The 21,956-nt window shown below is 42.6% G+C and overlaps 1 protein-coding gene across 2 annotated transcripts in view; it reads right to left on the reverse strand.

Annotated features, from left to right (window-relative positions):
* LOC146811097 (E3 ubiquitin-protein ligase RNF14-like) overlaps window positions 1-21,956 on the reverse strand; it is a 133,924-nt gene that overhangs the window by 78,622 nt on the left and 33,346 nt on the right. The window contains exons 2-3 of one of the 2 annotated variants that reach the window (XM_085618143.1): window positions 8,953-9,114; window positions 1,930-2,081 (exon numbers count right to left, since the gene is read on the reverse strand). In XM_085618143.1, coding sequence (XP_085474269.1) covers window positions 1,930-2,081; window positions 8,953-9,106 — 306 coding nt within the window. In that variant the 5' untranslated portion in view covers window positions 9,107-9,114. The remainder of the gene's footprint in view (window positions 1-1,929; window positions 2,082-8,952; window positions 9,115-21,956) is intronic. The other variant, XM_085618144.1, reaches the window with a different exon arrangement.

Raw genomic sequence — 21,956 nt, forward strand, 5'->3', positions numbered from 1 at the left:
TCAGTGTTATACCCTTTCTAGTCACAGTGACCAAGGAACTAATTTGCCCATGAAAGACCACTGCCATAGATTATCAGTATTCTATGTTAAAGATTTATTTGCTCAGTTCTCTAGTTAGACTTTACCAAATGCAAAATGGTGTCAAGATAATCTTAAACATGTTTTCCAATCTCGCTCGACAAACTAGCGCCTTTCAAAGCAGCCCTTGAATTCCCTGAGAAAGTTACTAAAAAGTGTATCCTCGACCACCTTGAATCTGTCAGCAACCTATAAAGTAACTCGAGATAAAAAATCAGGAGGACTGACGAAGGCTCTGCATAATCTAATGTCTGCATTCACTGTCACTCTTATATACAGTGCTAAAACTATGAACAACCAATACCTCACAGAACCCAGCGCCTTAGCCCCAAACATCTCAAACTAATGGTTTAAAGTAACTGAGTTGAACTACTTTAAATCTATGACGACATTTAGAAACCAGTGTTTCCATGGATACTGAAGGGTGTTCCCCAAGCCTTCTCTTCAACTATTCCTTCCAATTAATACTATGTTACAGCCTGCACCCTTGGAATTACTGCTTCTATCTGAAAATACCTTTTATAGGTTGCATATGTTTAGATTCTACTAGAGATGCCCACCATCTCAAGGTTGTACAGTGAGGTTGTCACTATCTTTACAAACTTTTCTTATGCTATAATCACTCGAGACCTGAAGTTCCCAATGTTTACACCACTTCACGAAACCCTCTGTCAGGGACATTTACAGGTCCATTTTGCAACTTTCATTTCCTTCCAAATTCTGAGCGAGCCATGACAGATCAATTCCAAACTTTTTCTAAACATACAAATAAGTTTGCTCCATACCGAATAGGCATTTGTATGCCTGCAAAATATTTTATGAGAAATCTAGTACTGTCAGCTGAGACGGCACTTAACTCCCTATGTTGGGTTTGGAGTACTTGTATAGCCGCATCTCCAACTCAGGGTCCACAGGCATCTATATTATTCTCCTTCTTTCACCTTAGAAAGTAAGAGCAGCTAACAAGCATATTTAATGGTATTGGGACTACTGCAATAGAATCTATCTTGGCCTTCGACAATGGACTACTGTACGTTCACTTGCAATTCATTCAGAATGCAGCAGTTCCTTATGCGGCATGAGAAAGTCTGATGATAAGCGGCCAGCAATTAAATCTTTACATTGGAACCAAGTAAAGATTTCCATGCAAGACACTTTGTATGGCGCACTGTTCCTTGTACTGCGCCTTTCTTTTTGCAAATTTATTCTGAGTGATACCAATCTGTTTGTGTGAGTGCTACCAACCTGTTTGTGTTTTGCTGTGGATTTTAGATTTTGGAAAACCTTTCACAGCCTAGAAAACTAGGTTTAAAAACGTTCTCCCAAAACTTCTGCAATGGGAGATTAAGAACAACGAACGCCTGATACCATCAAAACCTGGTTTTTGACTCAACTGCAAGGAACGTTGTCCATCCAAATCTCTAGGCTTCCCTGAGGTCCCAAATCTTCTAACTGTAAGCCCCATAGATGTCAGCTGTCCCAACACTTATTACGTATGTGATCATGGACATGCTTAGCTCCTGCAGCACAACAGATGCAAGCAGGCTAAAATTGACCATGATAATTTAGACGTGGTAAATGGGAAGGTGGCTCTTAAGTATCTGCTGTTTTCTGATCGGTAAATATGATTTGTTTTAGCATTAAGGCGCTGTGTAGTATTCAAAGACAGGGTTTACTTTATTTGGAGAATAACCTGGTTTGCGAATGCATTGTTTCAACTCTGTCTTTAAAGATAACACCATCTAATAAACGGATTGTAAACAAAACGTTTTTTTTTCTGCGAAACCATCACAGAGGTGCAAGGATTTCATACCATGGCCTCTTAAGCTGAAAAACATACTTAGGACAAACCTGCACTGTAGACAGCCACTTGCAGCTAAGTGTAAATATTGGAGCAGAGGTTGAGGGGTAATCAGGAGGAAGTTCAAAGTTCAACACGATTGGAGGCAAAAAGCAAACTGTGTCTTCAAAGTTGTCATTCTCATTATTTGCAGCTGCATTGCCTAAAATAGAAGAAACAGTTTAAACATTAATTAGAAAATTATCAGTGAACCACCATTTCTGGTTTAAATTGCTGGAAAGCATATAAATTAGAGAGATTTCTTCACTGATGCCTCCAGATTGCCTAGATGCTTCGTTTTGAGCCACCTCCTATTTTTAACCACGGATCAACTCTGTTTTATTAACAAGTTTTTAATCCAGAACAAAAGTCACAAGTTTGCCTACAACCTGAAGGTCAGCACGCAAGTAACATCAAAACTGCGGTATTCCGTAAGGCTCCACAGCCACTCGCCTCCCTCTCCAGCCATAACTTACAGGTCAGCTTCAGGTAAATCAATCCTAAGCTATCCTCACAATACTTTATTATTATTCCCTAACAACGTATCTCTTCCGGATGTCATTATTCAGTGCCTAAGAAAGAAATGTATAGCATAATCATTCCTTAGAGCCTCTTCTATCCATTTCCCATATAAATGCCATGGTGGGACAGTTAATGTTACGCTGTGAAATGCAAGATCTGCAGTCAAGCATGGATATCAAGTTGCAGATTTATTTTCACACTAGAACAGTGCCAAATTATTTGTTAAGCAGACTTGGCTCTAAGAGGACTGTGTGCATATCCTGAATGCAATAGACACTGAAGGTTTTTAAATCAACTACTGGGATTTGGTAGGGCGTGTGGGTTGAGGGGTCACAATGGTAGACGGTGATTTGATTGCTTTTGTGGTTCAAATTGAATCTGATAGAGGTTGCTCCTCTATTCTGCAAAATAAAGCTTGCAATTTAGAATGTTCTTTTGCTGTACTTTCACTCTGCATGCAGCAATATTCAAACAGCATTATCTGAGAGAAGAAATAAAGTATTACGTCCTTGAAAATCAAATGTGATGTAACTAAAACAAGTGAATTTATGGATAGAAGAACTAACAGCTCCACATAAAATAAAAAAAATACTTGGCTGCGCTAAGAAAGAAACTACTTAATACAAAGCCTACACATGTAGCCGGTCATCTCTTGGACTCAATTTTTGCCTCCTCTAATGTGGTCTTACTAGGCACCCTGATCTGTCTTGGTCACCTGGGCAACTGGACATGATTGCTTCAATTATCATAGCGTCTTTGCTCTCCCTCCGACAGTAATATCTGTTGTTCTCAATAGCATCAAGAAGCAATGGGGACGAGTGCACAATAGACCATAACATGCTGAGTTCACAAAATAATGAAGAAAATGTGCGATGGCTGGCATATTCTATATTGAATTGATTCTACTGGTGGTCATTCTATATTGAACTGTTTTAAGGTATTTTGAAAGTGTGCATCCTTTTATTGCTACAGTATCCTAGAGTCTGTGCTCACAACACCTTGATTTTACCATGCCCCTCTGTCTTGAAAAACCAAAACCGAATACAAAAACTGGTACAAAGCCAAAGAATGTTGACAAAGTGAATAGTAATGTTAATATACGTTATGTACACTGCATAGTTTAGGTACTACTTGTGCCTTAGTATATATGTCTTTTCAAACGTTCAACTAGCCATCTAGCATATTCGCCTCCACATTAAATTTATCAAATAATTCCAACAAATAAATGATGAAAGAAAAAACGAAATCATAATAACAATTCTATTGGAAAGATAAAAAATTAAATTAAAAAGAAATGCACAGCTACAAATAAGTTCACTGTCTAACAAACATCAAATATGGCAGGACCCGACATTCACTTTGTGTGTCAAAAGACAACCAAGCTAAGCAAAAAAGGCTGATGAATGCCATTAAATGTATTGACTCACTACCGAACACATACCTATTGAGTGAGGCTTTCCTGTGCAACCACTTTGATTCATTATCACTTTGCTCCTTGTTCAGAAGTTTGGAGACTGGATTTAGCTTGTTATTCTATTGCATCTTGTATGATATCCAAACGAATCTCGAGATGGAGAATGAAGAATGGATGATCCCAGTTCTTCATCATGTGTATTTATTTTGAATTTTCGAAACATCCCACTGACTGAGGTGCAGGATTAAGTTAAATTACTGTCTTGGCCAGAGAGTTGGTGATCAGATAAAAGTGGCCTTGCATACGCTCAAGTCCTGACTCGTGGATCAGGTGCAGAGTGATGAAGCTTGGCCCATCCGCTTCTCGGCTCACAGGACTTACTGGGCAGATTAACAAGCACAGTTGGAGCTAACTAAGGAACTATGGGCCAGATGCACAAAAATTAGAAACTGACGTTTCCAAATTGAGATTCTTACTGAATCACAATTAGGAAATTGCAATTCCTAATTTAAGATACCCTAGAACTTTTAATTAGCCATCTCTAGTGGGTCGCAAATTAAAATTAAAGAGGTATGCCACAGTGTGCCACCCATTAGGAACTATAGTCATCACCGCGATGGTGGTCTGCTGAAGTCAGCAGACCACCATGTCTGTAATTGCTTTTAAATAAAGCTATTTTTTGGGCATGTAGCCTGTTTTCTTTAGAGAAAAATGGGACGCGTTTAAAAAAACCCAATATGAAACGTTTAAATTTCACTTTTTAAGAGTAGGCAGTGGTCCATGGCCGCTCCCTAAAAGATATTTTGTTAAACATTCTCAAAGGGGAAGGTTTCCCAAGGAGACCCTTTCTCATTTGTAAATGGTTACTACTATCTTTCAGTAGTCCGTAACAAAATTATGTTTTGCAACCGTCATTCGGTAGGAAAACATTAATACATATTGGTTTGATTTGGTATTCCGAAAGGATGCCCTAAACACACCCCATCCAAATATTGAATCACAAAACCAAATTGCAACTCAGTAACAAGTTACCGAATCACAATTTGGCTTCTGTACATTTCAAAATGCTTTTTTGCAGTCATAAACGGTTGCAACCTCCAAAAAGATTTGTACATCTGGTCCTTCATACTCTGCTTATATTTCTCAACTGCCAAGGATGCAAACCAGGAGTCAAAGAGTGAGACAATTCAGAAGGCAGAGGAAATATTTCTTTCTGAATCTTTATTGTTGACAGCCAAAATCGGCCATAACAACTGCCAAGACAATTTAAAACACAACCTTCACATTTAAATTTACAGTTAGCTTTAAAATCACCAGTGATAAAAGTAGAAATAATCTGTTAATTTCGATGATTTAACAATTGTAGGAAGTTTTTTTAAGACAAGGAAGACCTTTCTACAGTTTCAAGAAATAGATCTACAATTAAGCAGTAGTCCAGGGCATTATGATGCCCCAAGGACCGAATTATGCGCAAGTTGATGGTGAGGGGTACTTAAGTGCTGTTCATTTTAAAAGCAGAAAGTGCAAGTGCGTTGGTAATTTTCTCAATATTGATCCCTCAAGCAATCATCATGGAATACCGCTGAGATTAGCAGCAGGAAAGACTTTCCCCGTTTAAATATCTCAAGAAAAATCGCATAATATTTTTACAACGTGGATCTAGGAGAGAGTTAATTAAGTTTGAGCAATCGCTTGCTTGGAGCATTATAGAGACTTGTAAACATAAAGTGCAAGTGCATTAGTCCTGCCCTAACTGTTAACCCCTAAGACAGTCAACATATTATTGCACTAAACGGCAGCAAAAAAGGACTATCTCCAGTGAAATATCTTTAGCTATCTCGAATAAAGTGCAAATGCGCTAATACTTCACTCAGTATTAACCCCTCAAGCAATCATCACAATTGCACTAAATTAGTAATATGAAAAAACTTTCTCATTTGAAATATCTCAAGAAAGAGCACATTATTTTTTCTTTACAACAAGGATCTAGGACAGAGTTAATGAAGTTAAAATCGATCACTTGCATAAGGCATTACAGAGATTTGTAAGCATAAAGTGCAAGTGCGCTAACACTGCCCTCAGTATCAATCCCTCGGACAATCAACTTAATATTGCACTAAATAGCAACAAGGAAAGGTACTTTCTCCAGTAGGATATCTCAGTAAAACCACATTGTAAGTTTTTGGAACATTACGCTAGGAGGGAGTTGATTAAGTTCATAACAATTGTTTGCATGTGGTGTTGTAAAAGTTTGGGGGATCGCTGGTTATGATCCAAAGATATCTTGAGAAACATTCAAATATTATGTTCATCTATGCATTTAAGTTCAAGTATAGCTTTAAGTGTATGAACAAGATTTCCTGGGCTTTTTCTACTCTTGACTTCCAAGTGGCGTGAATATAAAATGGTACTGTCAGATAAAAATTTAGTTGTCTGATCTCATACAGTCTGCTAAAGCCTTGTTACACTTACTGATGTTATATTTAAGAAAAAGCGGGCCTAAATAGTATTTCCAAATGCTTAACGCTCAATGAGACAGCAAGAGAAAATAGATAATTGTTTCTGGACCGCCCAAAGAGCATCGGCAGAGATCTGCACCCTCGTCAGACTTGATGACCATACTTTGAATGTTGAAGCAACTGGCAAAGTACCGAAACGGAATTTTAGATAAAGAGTTCTCTATTCCACTGGGAACATTTATTTCATGAAAAATTCAAAACCTCAATCTTGTCTGAATGCCATAATCCTTTTTAGCAATGTACCTCGCGGCATGTCATTCATTGATTTGCATGTATCCAGTAAGACTGTATTACCATATCGAAACAGGCCTTGGTAATATTTTACGGATGGAGTCAGAGGTCTTCCAGATCAATATTATAAAAAACATTTGATATATGGGTAAACCAGGGTAGAAAGTGATAGTGGGAAGCTATATAAAGCATGCTCCTCTTTGGATCAAAAGCGGATCCAGTACTTTATTGGCACTAGGGGAATATGGTTCTCAATCTTTTCGATTCCCAAGTCTGCTCTCATGCCATCAATCAGTATTCCAAGCCATAAATGCAGGAACGGTTGTAGAAAGTTGTTCTCAGTAAATTGAATGGATGGTGTTTTTCTATACTCCCAAATCTCTGAGCCATAATTACTGCCGCCCAGGCTTTCACTTGATATGCCAGCATAGCTGAATCTATCGAACGGTTTCCACGTGATTTGGCTAATCTCAGTACTGAACCAGCTTGCTGGGCCAGAACATTATTACTCTTGGACAACTGGGGGGGCCAATGAAAGTTTGCTATCCAGACAAATTCCCAGAAAGTCATAGGTGGTCGCAAGATCAAACAGCTTATTGTAACCCCTAAAAGTCGCCCTCAGTTAGTTTTTTTGGTTGAGAATCATATACTTGGTTTTTCCAACATTGATGGTAAGGCTTCTAGTGATACAAAATGAGTTAAAACCTGCCAAAAGAAGCTGCACTGATAACTCGGTTTTGGCCATTAGCACAGCATCATCCACAAAGAGTAGTATTGGAATCGCCTCTTTATTTATTTTTGGCACGTCTAAGTCTATGTTCATTAATGTTTTAACCCCTTCAGTGCCACGCCCTTTCCCCCCTCCTGTGCCGGGCGTTACATTAGCGGGCGGGGTTCATGACGAGATAGTCTCGTCATGGGCACAGCGCAACCGTGCTCCATGACGAGACTATCTCGTCATGGGCACAGAAGAGGTTAACAGCATTGTTTACATAACAATTAAATAATGTTGATGCAAACATGCATCCTTGCTTGACACCCCGTTCTATTGGGATCTTGGCTGTGTATTCACCTCTGGCACTATACTTCATCCGGGAGGTAGTACCAGAGTTCAGTGCAACTAGTAGCTTTAGTAGCTTATCCGGGACTCCCTGTTCCTTTAGGATTTGCCATAGTGTAGATTGATCAACACTATCAAAAGCAGTTTGAAGGTCAATAAAAAACAAGTATAGAGACGGCTTTTTAAGGGATATAAATGTCTTTTGAACAAATAAGGTTTCATTTCATTACTTTGTCCACTGTACTCTGGCCTATCCTGAAGCCCACTTGGTAAGGGGATATTAGATCTTTTTCTTCCAATCACTGGTCTAGACAAGATAGTAACGATTTCTCGAAGATTTTTCTCACTTTGTCATGCAGTGAAATTAGTCAATAATTCTCCGGGGACACTCTAGGGCCTTTTTGTATAAGGGAACTGGTATTAATTTTCTCCAAGAGAGTGGTATCTCCTCGTGGGGCCAAACATTATTTAACGACCTAGTTAATACAGGTGCCCATAAGTTTAAGTGATTCCGATAGAAGCCTGTTGGAAGTTTGTCTGGTCTGGCAGCTTTGCGTGGTTTTTTGGTTTGAATTGCTTGGATGATTTATTTTTCAGGGAATTGATCAACTAACAGAGGGCGAAGTGGGCAGATCGAGCCCGGCCCAGAAGCTGCCTTTGGTCCCATTAATGTAGCTGGCTCATTTAAAAGAAAAAAGAAGCTCCCGAGAGCGTGTTAAAGTAACAAAGGGGGAGAAGGTAAATGGGATCCTGAGACTTGTGCCATTGAATGACCCACCAGTGACTCGAAGATCCCTTTCGCCGATTCTAAACGTATGGTAATGTTCCAATGTTTGTTAATTGTGCGGCATATTAGTTAGGTCCTGGCATAAGCTTGGAGTACAAATAGCTTCAGCTAATATCGACTAAGACTTAGTACACTGCAAAAAGATGTCTGTTTGTGTAGGAAGATGCTGTCAAGCAGGGTTTTATTACCTCTATTTTTTATAACACTGATGAAATGTGATATCAAAATACTGACTTTATAATATTGGCCTGCACATGTATTGAGTTGCACTATATCATCAACGTAAGTGGATGTGAACTTAAAATAGTAAATAAATTTTTTTCCATGCATGATTACGTTGATGATAGTTGATATTCTGGAATTCATTTAGATGTAGGTTGATATTTCTATCCTCGAATCTCTTACATACTTCGCACTGAAATACTTTCTCTCTAGTATAGACAAAACACTGATATACCATATCGAAAGAACATAGGGCAAATGTAAGCCAGTCAGACTCACCTTTTACACATATGCTAAAGTTTTCAGGTAAATCCAGACAAACTCTTATCTCCCCACCTTGTGCAGACTCAGCTCTCTTGAATTCATCTTCATCATAAATGCTGGCCAATGCCAGCAGTTCATCTTCCTGGGCTTCATGGTCTGATGTAGACATTGATGTACCTATAAAAGAAAAACTATATTTTTGTACACCATAAAGCAAAATCCAGTCCTAGCCACAAATCTAAACAGTAAAGAGAGCGCTGCTGCGACCGTTTTATTATCTGCCAGCTTTAACAGCAGTTTTGACTGGATGTGTCAGCCTGATATACAATGCAAGATGAGGTCGCGATCAGCATGGAACTTGAGAATAGCATAGCTTTCCTGTCTGAGAGCAAAATAAATAATTTTCTAAAGCAAAAGTCACTGTTACATATACTTTTTGAAACCATGTGTCTGAATCTTGTAATGAAAAGTCAAGCCACTCTTGTTCCTCTTAGTCTCTTCTCATCGAATTCTCCCATGTTTTCATTTGAAACTGAGAGAGAGAGAGAGAGAGAGAGTAATAGTGAGTAAGACTGTGCATTTTGAGATTTGACTTGAGTTGTCAGTGAGGGCAACTGTAGTGGTGTACAACAGATTATCAGGTTGGTTGATGGGAGCATGGTTTCACAAAAAAGATATGCCATTATAAACATTGAGTAAAGCATTGATTAGATTTGTTCATGGAGTATAATCCCTATAAATAAACTAAGCATACTGCAGAATATACGCATTGGAAAAGGGAAGTGCTGAGGCACAGCTCACCCCAGTGAAACTGTTGAAGTAAAACGGGAGACACTTGTTGCAATGAGTAAAAACAACATTGGGACGAGTTTGAGAGAACCATACACACATTATAAGGACAAATATCCAATTTGATGTACTTCCAATAACAACAATAGTAATATCTCCAAAGGAGAAGGCTGATGTACACGTTGGGCCCGATTATAAAAGGTAAACTTACACTTGGTAGTAAGTTTACTACTTTCTCGGAATTCACAAACTACTTAAGGAGTTTTAGTTCTCATTATCCGCCATTTCATCACATTAAGATTCATTGGTCTGTAAACAGTTCTTGACGTTTATTTATTCACAAGCTGTCCATCCCAGTAATTTGTAATTCCAGACCATTGTAAAAATTCTATATCTTTTTGTTCCATTCAACTGTCCTCTTTTCAATATCAATGTATCAGCCCAGTCAATACATTTCATCCATACAATTATTTCATCAGAGATCAATTTAGTATAGCATCACTCATTGCTTTCTCCAACACGAGTCCTCATCATGGAGTTATCCCGCATTTGCATATTATCAGATGAACTTGGCATTTGTTGTGAGCAGAGCTCACAGTGCTTCCATGGTCATAGAATAGTCCTCTGGAAACTTTGCATGAAAAGCTGCTCTTTCAGACACAGATTGCGGATTAAAAAGATGACCACGCCCCTCCTCCAAATGCACTCATTTGTTTGGTGTCGCGTTGCCCAGCATTGATGAATTTTAATTTGTCTGAGTTTGTCACAAAATTCTACTAGGCACAAAGCAATCTGAAGTTTACCTGCTATCATGATAACGAAGAGGTAGCCTTCCTCGACTTAAAGATCAAACATGACAAAGGGAGATTAATTACATTAATTTTGAAAAGCCACAGAAAGGAATGCTATTTTGACTTGCAATAGCTTCCACCCTCGTGCCCTAATAAACGGGTTTCCTTTTGGCCAATTCCTCAGAATACGGTGCAAGTGTACACTTAGGGCAGACTACTTTAAAGAAGCTGTGTTCTAGAAAACAGGCTGATAGAGGTTATCCGCACAAACTTGTCAAAAGGGCTTGGCACGACCCTCTGGAAGAACTTTTGAAAACTAAGCCCAAGAAATCCAATAATAAACTCGTTTGCATTACCATGTTCTGTCCCTTGCCCATAAAGTCACCTTCATCATTATAAAACCATTGGTACATATTCAAAAGCATGGAAGAATCCCTTGAACTTCCCCGATTTGCCTTTAAAGGAGGTAGCAAAATTAAGGACCATATAGTCAATAGCAACCTCCGATGACAAAACTACAAGCCACAAAACTGTAACACAGCGTAGGACCTTGAACCTATAAAGGGACACCATCGCTGTAGAAATTGTGCAGCCTGCCAGTTTACAAAGAATACGAAAAGATGTGTACACAATAATATAGACGTGGAGCTAAAGCAATTTTCGAACTGTAATACCACTAATGTAGTCTACTGAATCTGGTGTCCCTGTCAAAAACTATGCATCGGACAAACTATTCAACAGGTTAGAGTTTGTATCATTCAATGCCAGAGCAGGATCAGATCTAGAATAAACGACTGTATCATTGGTCCACCACTTCCAAGAGATGGAACATTCCTCGGCTGACATCACATGGCAAGTGATAGAGACGGCGCAGATACTACAGAGAAGTGGCAATTTAACACTGTTTCTTCAAATGCTGGAATGCAAATGGATAAACAAATGCAATTCCTTTGGCAATGGGTTACACACCGCTGAAGAATGGTGTGAGTTTGTGGCAAAGGCACAGGTCTAAGATGTATAGCCACATTCCTGATAACGCTTTATCGAGCTGTTACATGTTCTGGCACAGAACTCTACATGCACAGAATGCTTGTCCCTTTAACTTCATTTTTCTTAGGCTAAGAGCAAGTTATGTTTCTGGACTATAAACTGTTATGAAATATGTTTATGCCAATTCCCTTCATATAATAGTAATGCACACTCTTCGGCCTACATTGAGTTCCCCATTGTGGTATAGCCCAGTTTACGCTGGTCACCAAGTTCCCTTCTGGAATCCATATTGCCCTCTCTTTTAAGAGAGAAGATCCATCAGACGGTCCTTTGACACCAGTGGTTCACCGCATAGCTGCTGGGATGCAATGTTCACAGCCTCGTTTTCATGCCCACACTCTGAATAGAAGACAAGTGTGCGTTGCACACTCTATCTCAGAAGACAGCGAGGGTGATTCTAACTACACTGTTCGGTTGGTGGAGGTTCTCTGTACCGATTGAGGTACACCTTCAGACCCATTGTAGTCTACTGCCCTTCCCGGCCGGCTATCCCTGGATTCTTAATGGCACCTGTCTTGTTCTACACGTGTCCTTTACTAGGGGTAAGCGCAACTGTGTATGCCTATGTAAACATATCTGCTTAGCGCAATTGGAAACCTTTTTAACCATTTGCTGAATACCGTTACACCCTCATATATCACTATTGGACTTCTTTATTCTGCACTTACACACATCCAGGACCAGGCATACCACTAATTCAGGATGTCTGGCCACTTAGGTATTTACCTTTACTCCTAAATACTCGGTTGCAACATATGATCATTGCAATACACATATCTACTATTTTGACCATCCTTTAAGTATGCTGCCAATGGGCTGACTTATGGATATTCATTGAGGACAGGAAAATTACATTTAATCTAACGAAAACCTATAAAATAATCTGCGAAGAGGAAGGATGTAAATCACAAATTCATTACATCTATTGAAAGTGTTAAGTCATTTTCCTATCTTGGCATTGTCTTTACCTCTAGCAGAACATGGACTAAACACATTGAGAACAGGCTAAAGATGTTACATGCCTGTGAAGGTATCTGCAGGTTTGCCTCTAAATCGGGTTGTAAACCGATCCGGAAGAAGATCACTATTATTTTTATTATACTTTATTGTTCAATTAATTAAAATCATTACAATATACTATTATTACAGAATGCTGTAAAAGAAAAAAGGAAAGAGAAATTTAAAAAGACTCACTGAGTTTACTTGAAACTTAAAAATCTTAAATCTTAGAAACAATTGTTCAGGCTGGAACTGAAGTGCTTCTGCAATTGGGGGCCCAGTTTGTGCGTCTTATTAAGTGGGCCCTGTGCCCGGTAAAATAATGTTTAATTTCATGACGGGACGTTTAAAACAACAGAATTTTCCTGGTTTTGGTGCCAGGTACCTGGGTTAACTTACTTAGTCCACTGGTCTTGACCTTTTTTGTTCCCTAGTGACCCTGAGCTTTATAATGATTAATCCAAAGCAGGACTCTGGGTTTATTGTAGACACAGGACTGATGTTATGTTTTAAAAATTATTTGATCCTAGTCGCTCTAGCTCGGTGGCCGACTAGTTACGTCTTGTATCTTGTTAGTTTGTGTCAGTGCGGCCGGGATTGCATCTGTAAATTTCCCTAGTCGGGCCACTGTTTGAGTTGTATTAGCAGAGAAGCACAAGTCTGAAACTTCTCTGTATTGTCCGGAGCTGTGAGACCTGCAAATTGGGAGTACCAGGCGGTGCCGCTCTCTGGCTAACTTTGGGCAGCAACACAACAGATGAAGCCAATATTCACGGTGGTAACTGCAAAGACGACAGGCAACTGAATGGTCTTGCCGGGCCCAGGATAAATTAAAGTCCGCAATAGGCAGTGCTAGAAGTCTCATGTAAGTAATTCTTTTCTGGGCCAGAACTGTCAGGGCTTGCTCAAAATAAGGCCGAGGTTTTCCCAGGATATAAGAGGTATCCAGTATGGAAAGATTGGATTTATGGTGTAGGCTCTCCTGGTCCTTTTCGAAGGATATTCTCTTAACCTGTGTGTTCACTGTCTTTTTCCAGGCTGTTGCCGGGATGTCCAGATTGTGCAAATTTTAGGCTTCTATTTCAAGTAGTCTTATAGCTGCTGCCAACTGTGCCTGCCATGGGGAGTCATTCTCTTCAAAGATTGTTTTGATATGGGTTTTCAATGAGAATGCAGAGGCACGCAGAGTACTAATATAGTATTTTATCAAGTCCCATGAGCAGGTGATTTCCAGGCAAATGAGGCCCAGCTCCAGCCTTACTTTAGTTCTCCTGGCATGTTGTGGGAGAGCTAGAACCTTCTTGTAGGCGGAGATTTGGAGGTTCGTGAGGAGCTTGTTGAAGGTGCCGGGGAAGACTAAATGTCCATAGTTAAGAGAGGGATCAAGTTTTGCTCTTAAAAAGTTTCAGGATTGGTTCTGCTGTTGGACTGGGAAGTCCCTGGTTTAGGCGTCGCAAACTATAAATAATGCCGGACCCCCTGCTTCTTAGATGTTTCAGGTGGGCTGTTGGCTTTGCCCCTTCCGATAGCCTGACGCCCAGGTAGTTATAACTCGTGCATGTTTTGATTTGCAGATCGCCTAGGCGCCATTGTGCTGTTTGCTTTCGGTGATACTTCCCAAAAATAAGTATCCTGGTCTTCGCCTGGTTAGCCAAAAGGTTGTTCTTTTGATTGTACCTGTGAAGGGCGTTTAGAGCTTTCTGTAAGCCAGACCACGTATGATCCATTATTGCGATGTCGTCGGATTTGGAGCAGCACTTTCCCCAGCTGGGGTGTTAGTAAGCTTGCTCTATCCAGGGCTTTTCCCAGGTCTGCTGTATAAAGATTAAAAAGAAGAGGGGTGAGAACACACCATTTTTTCAGGTCGTTATTGGTTGGCACTTTGGCTGTTACCGTGGCTTAGCTGGTCTTGATACGGACCCAGGTCCCCTGTTGTAGTGCAATTATTGCCTTTAGCAACTGTTGGGGGATTCCCCAGGAGTCAAGTTTTTCCCACAGCTTCCCTCGATCAACCTGGTCAAATGCAGCGCTGTAGTCCACAAAGCAGCAAAAGAGGGGTAATTGTGCTGGCTGGGTCGCTCGATGTGACTGATGACCCAGTACTAGGATATTATCCAAGGTGAAACTTTCGGTCCTAAAACCAGATTGAAAGAGGGGAAGGATGTTGTTGTCTTTTTCCCAGGCTTCTAGTTCTGTCAGTAGTATTCTTGCGTACACTTTCGCTTCAATGTCTAATAGAGCAATAAGACAGTAATTTTCTGGTTTCGTTCTGTCCCCTTTATAGGTCTCGCCTAGCAATGCAGCGCATGCGCTGCACGTTTGCGAGATCGATTGTCGTCGATTTAGCTTCGGAAGAGGGGTGGAAGCTCCACCCATGCTTGTGATTGGCGCTGGTCAAAAATATGCGCTTTTCATTGGAAGGGAGGCATGTTTTGTTCCCTCCCTGTCTCCTGCTCGCTGTGGCTGCCCGGACAGGAGCTGTCCACGCGTACGGTGTCTCTTTTGCTCACGGCGTTTCAGCACAACACGCGCATGGCGCGCTTTCACTTTCTTTTGTGTGGTGCACTTTCACTTTCCCGAGTTTCGCAGGCGTCTCTTTTGCTCGCGGCGTGTGCGCTCGATACACGCCACCCCTTTTGCTTTGCCCATGCTTGTTGTAGTGTACGACTGAGTGCCGCTTTCTCCGATATCCGTCTTCCTGCCTTTGTTGATTTTAATTACACTCCACGGCGCTAATTGGAGTTGATTTTAGCAGTGATTTAGAAACAAGCCTTCTGTTGGACGTTGTCTTCAGGATTACCTGTCAGTGGCTCAATGTGAAATGGAAACTTCACCTCCGAGCAGGGGTTAAAGCGGCCGGGCCCCCACCCTCAAAGGGGGGGGGGGGGATCCTTTCAACTCAAGGCCTAAGAATGTCTGTGGCGCACGGAAGTGTGGGGCCGCGGCCACGTTCAGAGGGAGGCCGCATCGTTTGCTTGCTGTGTGTGTGTATTGGCCGGGGGGTGGATCAGGAGTTCATGCACAATGTTGGTGCTCTGCATGGATCGCCCCCCTGCTTAACAACTCCGCTTCCCCAGGTGTCATTGATTTAAATAAACAACCATTACTGCTGCCCATTTTAATCCTTCCCTGATTCGGGGGGAGGCGTGTGCGTTGACCCTGCCGGGTGCTAATTTCTTCTGACCTGCAGATTGCTCCTAGTGTCAGCATCAGGCGCTCACCTCGCAGAGACATCTTGCCGAATCGGACAGACCTTTACCCAACTTTTCAGGACATGGGAATGCATTTAATTATGGCACTGCATCGAGTTAGGTGCGTAGGTCGCACCTGTCTGCAGTGGGACCATGGGCATGTCCCCTCCACGACCCCTACAAGACTGAGGCAGAAGGAGTTCACGCGTGTTCACAGTGAACGGCGCATGCGCTTTGTTAAACAACTCCCAACTGCTTCCAGTCCTGCAGCTGATGCTGGACAGCCACAGCACGGAGTATCGAAAAGCGCCGCTATGCCACACTACGACTTTGCGCTACACAAGCCCTATTTAACCATAACAGCTTCTGAAACTACAGGCCCCAGAATGCAAAGTAGTGTGACGTAAAAGCCAGAATTGGCTGAACGTTGCACACCTGGGCTGGGGTACCGTTGTCTGCCCTGATAGTCTTTTTCCACTTTCTATATCTTGTTCTCACATGCTTCATTCATCTCACTTTTCCGTTCTCCCTTTCTGTGCGCTTCGTGTTCTGTCTTCCCTGTGTTTTTCACCCCCTGGTCACCTTCCTGTTCGTTCACACACCTGTTCTCTCTCATTTCATGTCTTCACTATTGTTACGCGTCTCCCTTTCTACCCTCCTTTCCCTCATCACTCCTCACATGTATCTTTTTTCTGTAGTTTTATCTACCTGTCTCTCACTGTCTGTTCGTCGTCCCCTGTACTCCAGTTCCTCTCTCTGCCTTTCTTTTCGCATCTCTAAATTTCAGCTCTTTTCACGCCCTCTCTTCTCTTTGCTTCTCTCTTCTCCTAGCTTCTCTCCTGTCCTTGCTTCTCTCTAGCTCCTTGCTTCTCTCTAGCTCCTTGCTTCTCCTTGCTTGTCTCCTGTCCTTGCTTCGCTGCCTGCCGTAGGGGCGTGTAAATGAGTACTTTTTATTGTATTTCAGCTCAGCCTGCGTGTGCTAGTCACTAGCAGCTAGTGGGACACGATTACACAACCGCTTGTTAGCCAAGCATAAAGGTACGTTACTGTGGGGAAGTGAGCTTTGTGGAGTAATGCTGTGTTTTGGGGAGCCGTGTGGTGCACGTGTGTGTTTTAACAGTGCCTGCAGGGATAACACACGCCAGGGGCGGGGGCGATGGTCGTCACGCAGGGAGGTCACTCCCACCATCCTTAGACCCCATACGCTCTAACGGGTGGATATTAGGGAGAGGCAGGTGGGCCCCGCCATTTTACGTTAGGCCTCTGTGCCTGAGCGTGGTTCATGATGCGTCAGCGTGGTCCCATTGTATGTTATAGGTGAGGTTCAAATTGTAACACTGTGTTCAGTCAGTCCTTTAGATGGAACAGGAGAATTGCAGGTATTCACTCTTTAGAGTGCCTGCTTGCTCCTAAGAAGTGCCGGTACTTTCCATTAAATGTATTGCAGCAGTGCTGAAGTGCTGGTACTCTCCCTTTCAAATTGAAAAAGTGCAGGTACATAGCACCGGACAGTGCCTGCACATTTGAAGCATTGGGTAAAATGGAACCTGAAGGTACATATGAGTGCCAGAACAGAAGTTGGGGGTGCATTTGAGTGCCAAAGCTGAGGTTGGGGATGCTTTCGAGTGCCAAAGCAGAGGTTGAGGGTGCATTTAAATGCCGAGGGTGTTTTCGGGTGGCAAAGGTGAGGGCACATTCGAGTGTGAAGGCTGAGGGTGCATTTAAATGCGGAGGGCGCATTACAGTGCCAAAGGTGAGGGCGCATTTGAGGCCCAAAAATGAAAGCTGCCAAAGGTGCACCACACCACTGTCCTGGAAGGGAGTCAAGCAACTATGCACCAGTAGGGTGTTGCTCACAATACTGTGTAATTTACGTAGGTAATCAAACCAAACACAGTGGGCCGGTCTTATTAATCTATTATAGATAATACACAGTCAGTGGTTCAAATGGGCAGAATCGATCAGCACAACATGGCTTCCCTGACTTTTTGGTACAAAACGCAACTGTATCTGAAGGGTTAATGCCGACCTTGAGGTTTTTGGTAAACAAGCATTTGCAATGCAATAGGTCTCGCATTTTCAAAACTTTAACCTATTGGTATTGTAAACGACAATGCCTTTTATTACTACAGGTTTTTTTAAACATTAATAAAAGGCATTGTCATTTACAATGCCAATAGCTCAATATCTCGCAATTGCGAGACCTATTGCATTACAAATGCTTGTTTATAAATAGAGATATAATAGAGCCTTTCCATGACGATGGGACAGTTGAAGTAGCGTAGGTGTACTTTAAGAGTGGTGTGAGCTGTTCTGCTCAGAATACATGTGATGCTTTAAACACTGATGCAGGGTTCCCTTTGGGTCCTGGGGCACCGTCTGTCCTAATTTATTTGATTAAGATGATTACCTCGGCCTCTGTGATGTTAGGTGTTTTGTCGACCTTGTATGTTACTGGGAAAAGTTGTTGTGGGTGAGTGTGGGACTTGTTCTGGTGGTTAGAGTATAGCTGCTTTGTGTGTTTGACCCATTCCACGGCTGCCACTCCATTCCCTTTTGTCTGGCCGGTATTACTATGTTGATTAATAAGTTTCCAAAGTTGGATATGTCCCCTTTCTTTGAGGAGGGTGAATATTTTCAACCATTCTGCCTTGATTTTCTTAGCTATTATCTCCCAGACCTTCTTTCTATGTTCCGCGTGAAGAACTGTTATTGCCTGTGTTTGCAGATTTTTGGTTCCCTTTCTTCTTGCCTTCAAGGCCTTTAAGAGGCTGCGTTTGGTTGGGTGAAGTCCTCTTGGGTGAATTTGTGCAGGGAGTCAGTGAGTGTGGGTGGCCTGCATTTGGGTGTTTCCCGATCACTTCCCCTTAGGGCAAGTTTTAGTTCCTCTAGGATTTCTTTCCAGTGCTCCGGGGGAGTAACGGTGCATATGACTTTGGAGTTCGACTCTTTGTATGTAATCCGCTCCAAAGGTTTTGAGCCTAGATTTGTAGTCCATTTTATTATACTAAGAACTTCATGGTGCTTTTCTCCAGTTGAGGCCCCGAGTGTTTGCAGTTGTACTGCAGTTTTCCCATTTAACTGAAGGGTTACCCTCAGCGGCATGAGGTCACTCTCGTCCCTGTTAACCACTTCAAAGTTGTTAAAATATGATGCCAGGTGATCTGAGATAGAGATATAGTCAATTGTAGACTTGTCCCTGAAGGTGGGGAAAGGGAACCAGAAAGAGTCTGCAGCCGTTTTGATAGCGTGTGCAGAGAGCAAGTTTTGATTGTGAAAAAGCCACTGCAGAGGAGCAGTGCCGGTATGAGGTAGAAGATAGATTTTCGGGTTCCCTAACTCCCGGGTGTTCAGGTACCTTACAATAACTGGGTAGTGCGAGTCGTATTTGTTTAAGAGATGATTCATTTTTGTAGCCAGTGTTTTTAGTGCTTGTTTTTCTTGCTGGTAGGCGGGGTTGACATAGTAGTTGGTTAACAGAAGGCGAATTGGGTTATTGTTACTTTTTAGCCCGCTGATGAGTGCCACTTGGAGATCTAGGATGTTAGTTGCAATTGAGGTTGTCTCTATTCTGCGAGCTTGATTGATAAAGATTGAGAGACCGCCAGATGCTCTCCCGAAGATATCGCGTTTCATGGCTGCTGAATGAAATTCATAGAAACTTGGGAGAATTAAGGGTTCAGTTGCCCAAGTCTCTTGTAGGCACAGGATATCATCTTCTTGGAAGTATTTCATTACTGAATTGAACCCAAGAAGTCTTTTTAAGCCAGCTACGTTCCAGGATGTTATGGACAGCTGAGTATTAATTCCCGGGATTCTAGTGATACTCCGGTGGCAGGCAGCTTTTATGGTGTTAGCGATGCCGTCGTGGTGGCTGGCCTTCTAGACAAGTCCAGGTTCCTTGACCAGGGGTTTGAATTGGCCCACTGGTATAAACTGTCATATGATCAAAGGTGCTTGTTATCCTGTAAGCGTTGTAAGATTTAGACTTAACAGCTAGGATGTTCCCTTGATGGTTGAGCGCTGTCCCCCTTAGCACTGAGTAAACTTCATTCATTGGCGGGGTTTCCTGTTAGCACGTGTGGATATTTCTCTGGTACAGGGAATGCAATGTCAATGCCCCATTCTGCCATTAAAGATGATTCTTCTGGTGTTAGCCCCACTCGGGTGTGACGACTCAGCCCTATCGATGTTGATTCCCATGGGAATCACTGGAAAGGCTCAGGAACTTGACCCAGGCTAGGTCGTCCGATTGTGTTTCAGCCAGAGTGGGGATGTGCTTAAATAGGCGAAGTATATTGCCCCGGTTTAGGAAGTCGTGAAGGCCCTTGATGTGATATCTGGGAGTGAGAATTACCTCGTGGTTTGTTTTGCTGACTTGGTTCTCTTTAAGCAAGGCTCTTGATCCTGTCTGAGCGGTACTTAGGTTGGCACTTAAGCCAACGTGTCGTTGACAGGTCTCTGTTCTGAAAGTGTGGCTTTGAGACGGCAGGATTGTTGCGTCCTGGGTCCTCTGCGGCTCCAAGGAGGATGGACCCTGGGTGATGAGTGCCCCGATGCTCGGTCCTTGTTCCTTGAACACGCATGATAAGCTGTTATGCTTGGACTTCGTGGTGCTTGATGAAGAAACTAGTTGTATTTCAGTTGCCGGGCCTGGTAGGCTGTAATGATCCCCCGCACGGGAAGTTGGATGTAGTATCTTGTCAGACTCTTGTTTTGCAACTGGTGGAATTGATGCTGTTAGTGTTGTATTACTTAGAACTGGCTTTTTGGCGAAGATTGGATAGATCCCAGTTTTGACGTTAATAGCTTGTAATATTTGATTGTGGGTTGTTAGTGAAAGGGCAACTTTTTTGGAGGCTTCGGCCTTTTTCTCCTGTTTCTTTAGTTTTTTCTTGGCCCTCCTCGAGAGAGGCTCATCTTTTCTTTTCTGTGTGAGGTCTGTCCCCTCGGGTTCCTTGCCCGAGTGTACTGTCCGGGGACTGGGACTTGGCCTCAGTGAGCTGATGGAAGAGTTGATAGCCGCGATTGGGTGTTGGTTGTTGAGCTTCGTTGGGTATTGCCTAGGTCAATTATGGTCGGGTTAATTTGAGGGTCGTCACACTTTGTTATAGATGTAATACCACTGTTGTTCGGCGGGCAGGTGGTGCATCCTGTTTGTACTTTTAGCGAGGCTACCAATTCTGTCAACATTTCCAGAAGTGTTGCCCATTTGTTGATAAGTGCTGCACATGAGCAGCTGCAGGGCCGATTATCCTTATTATCACTGAACTTGTTCTCTATGTAGTCCACCTTGTTGCTCAGTTCCACTAGGTGTTGTGCGTTGGTTGATAGGAGATCGATTTGCAGTTCCATCTTGTTTGATTGCCAAAGTGATGCCCTTGTCGTAGAGTGGTTTATTTCGCTAATTAGAGTTGGTCCTGAGTCACTAATGAAACTGCTATTTTGTGGGCTTTTGAGCGGGTGGGGGGGAGGTGGGGGGGGAGGGGAAGCAGAGTTTCCCTAGCCGTTCCAAAGAGCTTTGGGGTGAGCTCCAGTGTTCTTTCTATCTTGGTTTTCAGATTTTGTAAGAATATCGGCGATAGGTACCCAAAGTTTTATTGACACTCAGACACTTCAGCCTTTATTTGTCCAGATCCTAAAAGCTCCAAGGGGCTTGGCTGGACGAGGGTCTGCAGGCTAGGATGTTGTTGGTGGTGTATTTGGGCTGTAGTGACCTGCTGGTAATTTCCTGGTATCAGAGCAGTAATGTCAACAAGGATTGATTAACCCCTTTGATGCTCATGGCGGAATGGTTCCGTCATGAGCATCAGTGCCCCTGTGCTCATGACGGAACCATTCCGTCATGAGGCCATGGGCCCGAAATCCCTCTGCTGCAGACAGCAGAGGGATTTCTATTTCACCCCTGTGACCTTGGGAGCTGGGGAAGAGCTTCCCCAGATCCCGAGCCTCCCCCCTGGTTTCTGTGCCATGAAGATCAGAGAGCACGTCGCGCTGTCCTCATTGCACAGAAACCGAAACGGATATGAGCCTTTAGGCTCATTTCAGTTTCACTTTCTATGTGCTCAGGGGTCTATCTCAGCCCCCCGGGCATGTAGAAAGACGGAAGAGGTATCATTGGAAAGGGGAGAATCTCCAAGGAGGGCGATCCCCGAGCAGGGATCCACCCACTAGACACCAGGGAGGGGGGAGCAGGCCC

Source organism: Triturus cristatus, chromosome 7, assembly GCF_964204655.1.
Source record: "Triturus cristatus chromosome 7, aTriCri1.1, whole genome shotgun sequence".
NCBI classification, from domain to species: domain Eukaryota; kingdom Metazoa; phylum Chordata; class Amphibia; order Caudata; family Salamandridae; genus Triturus; species Triturus cristatus.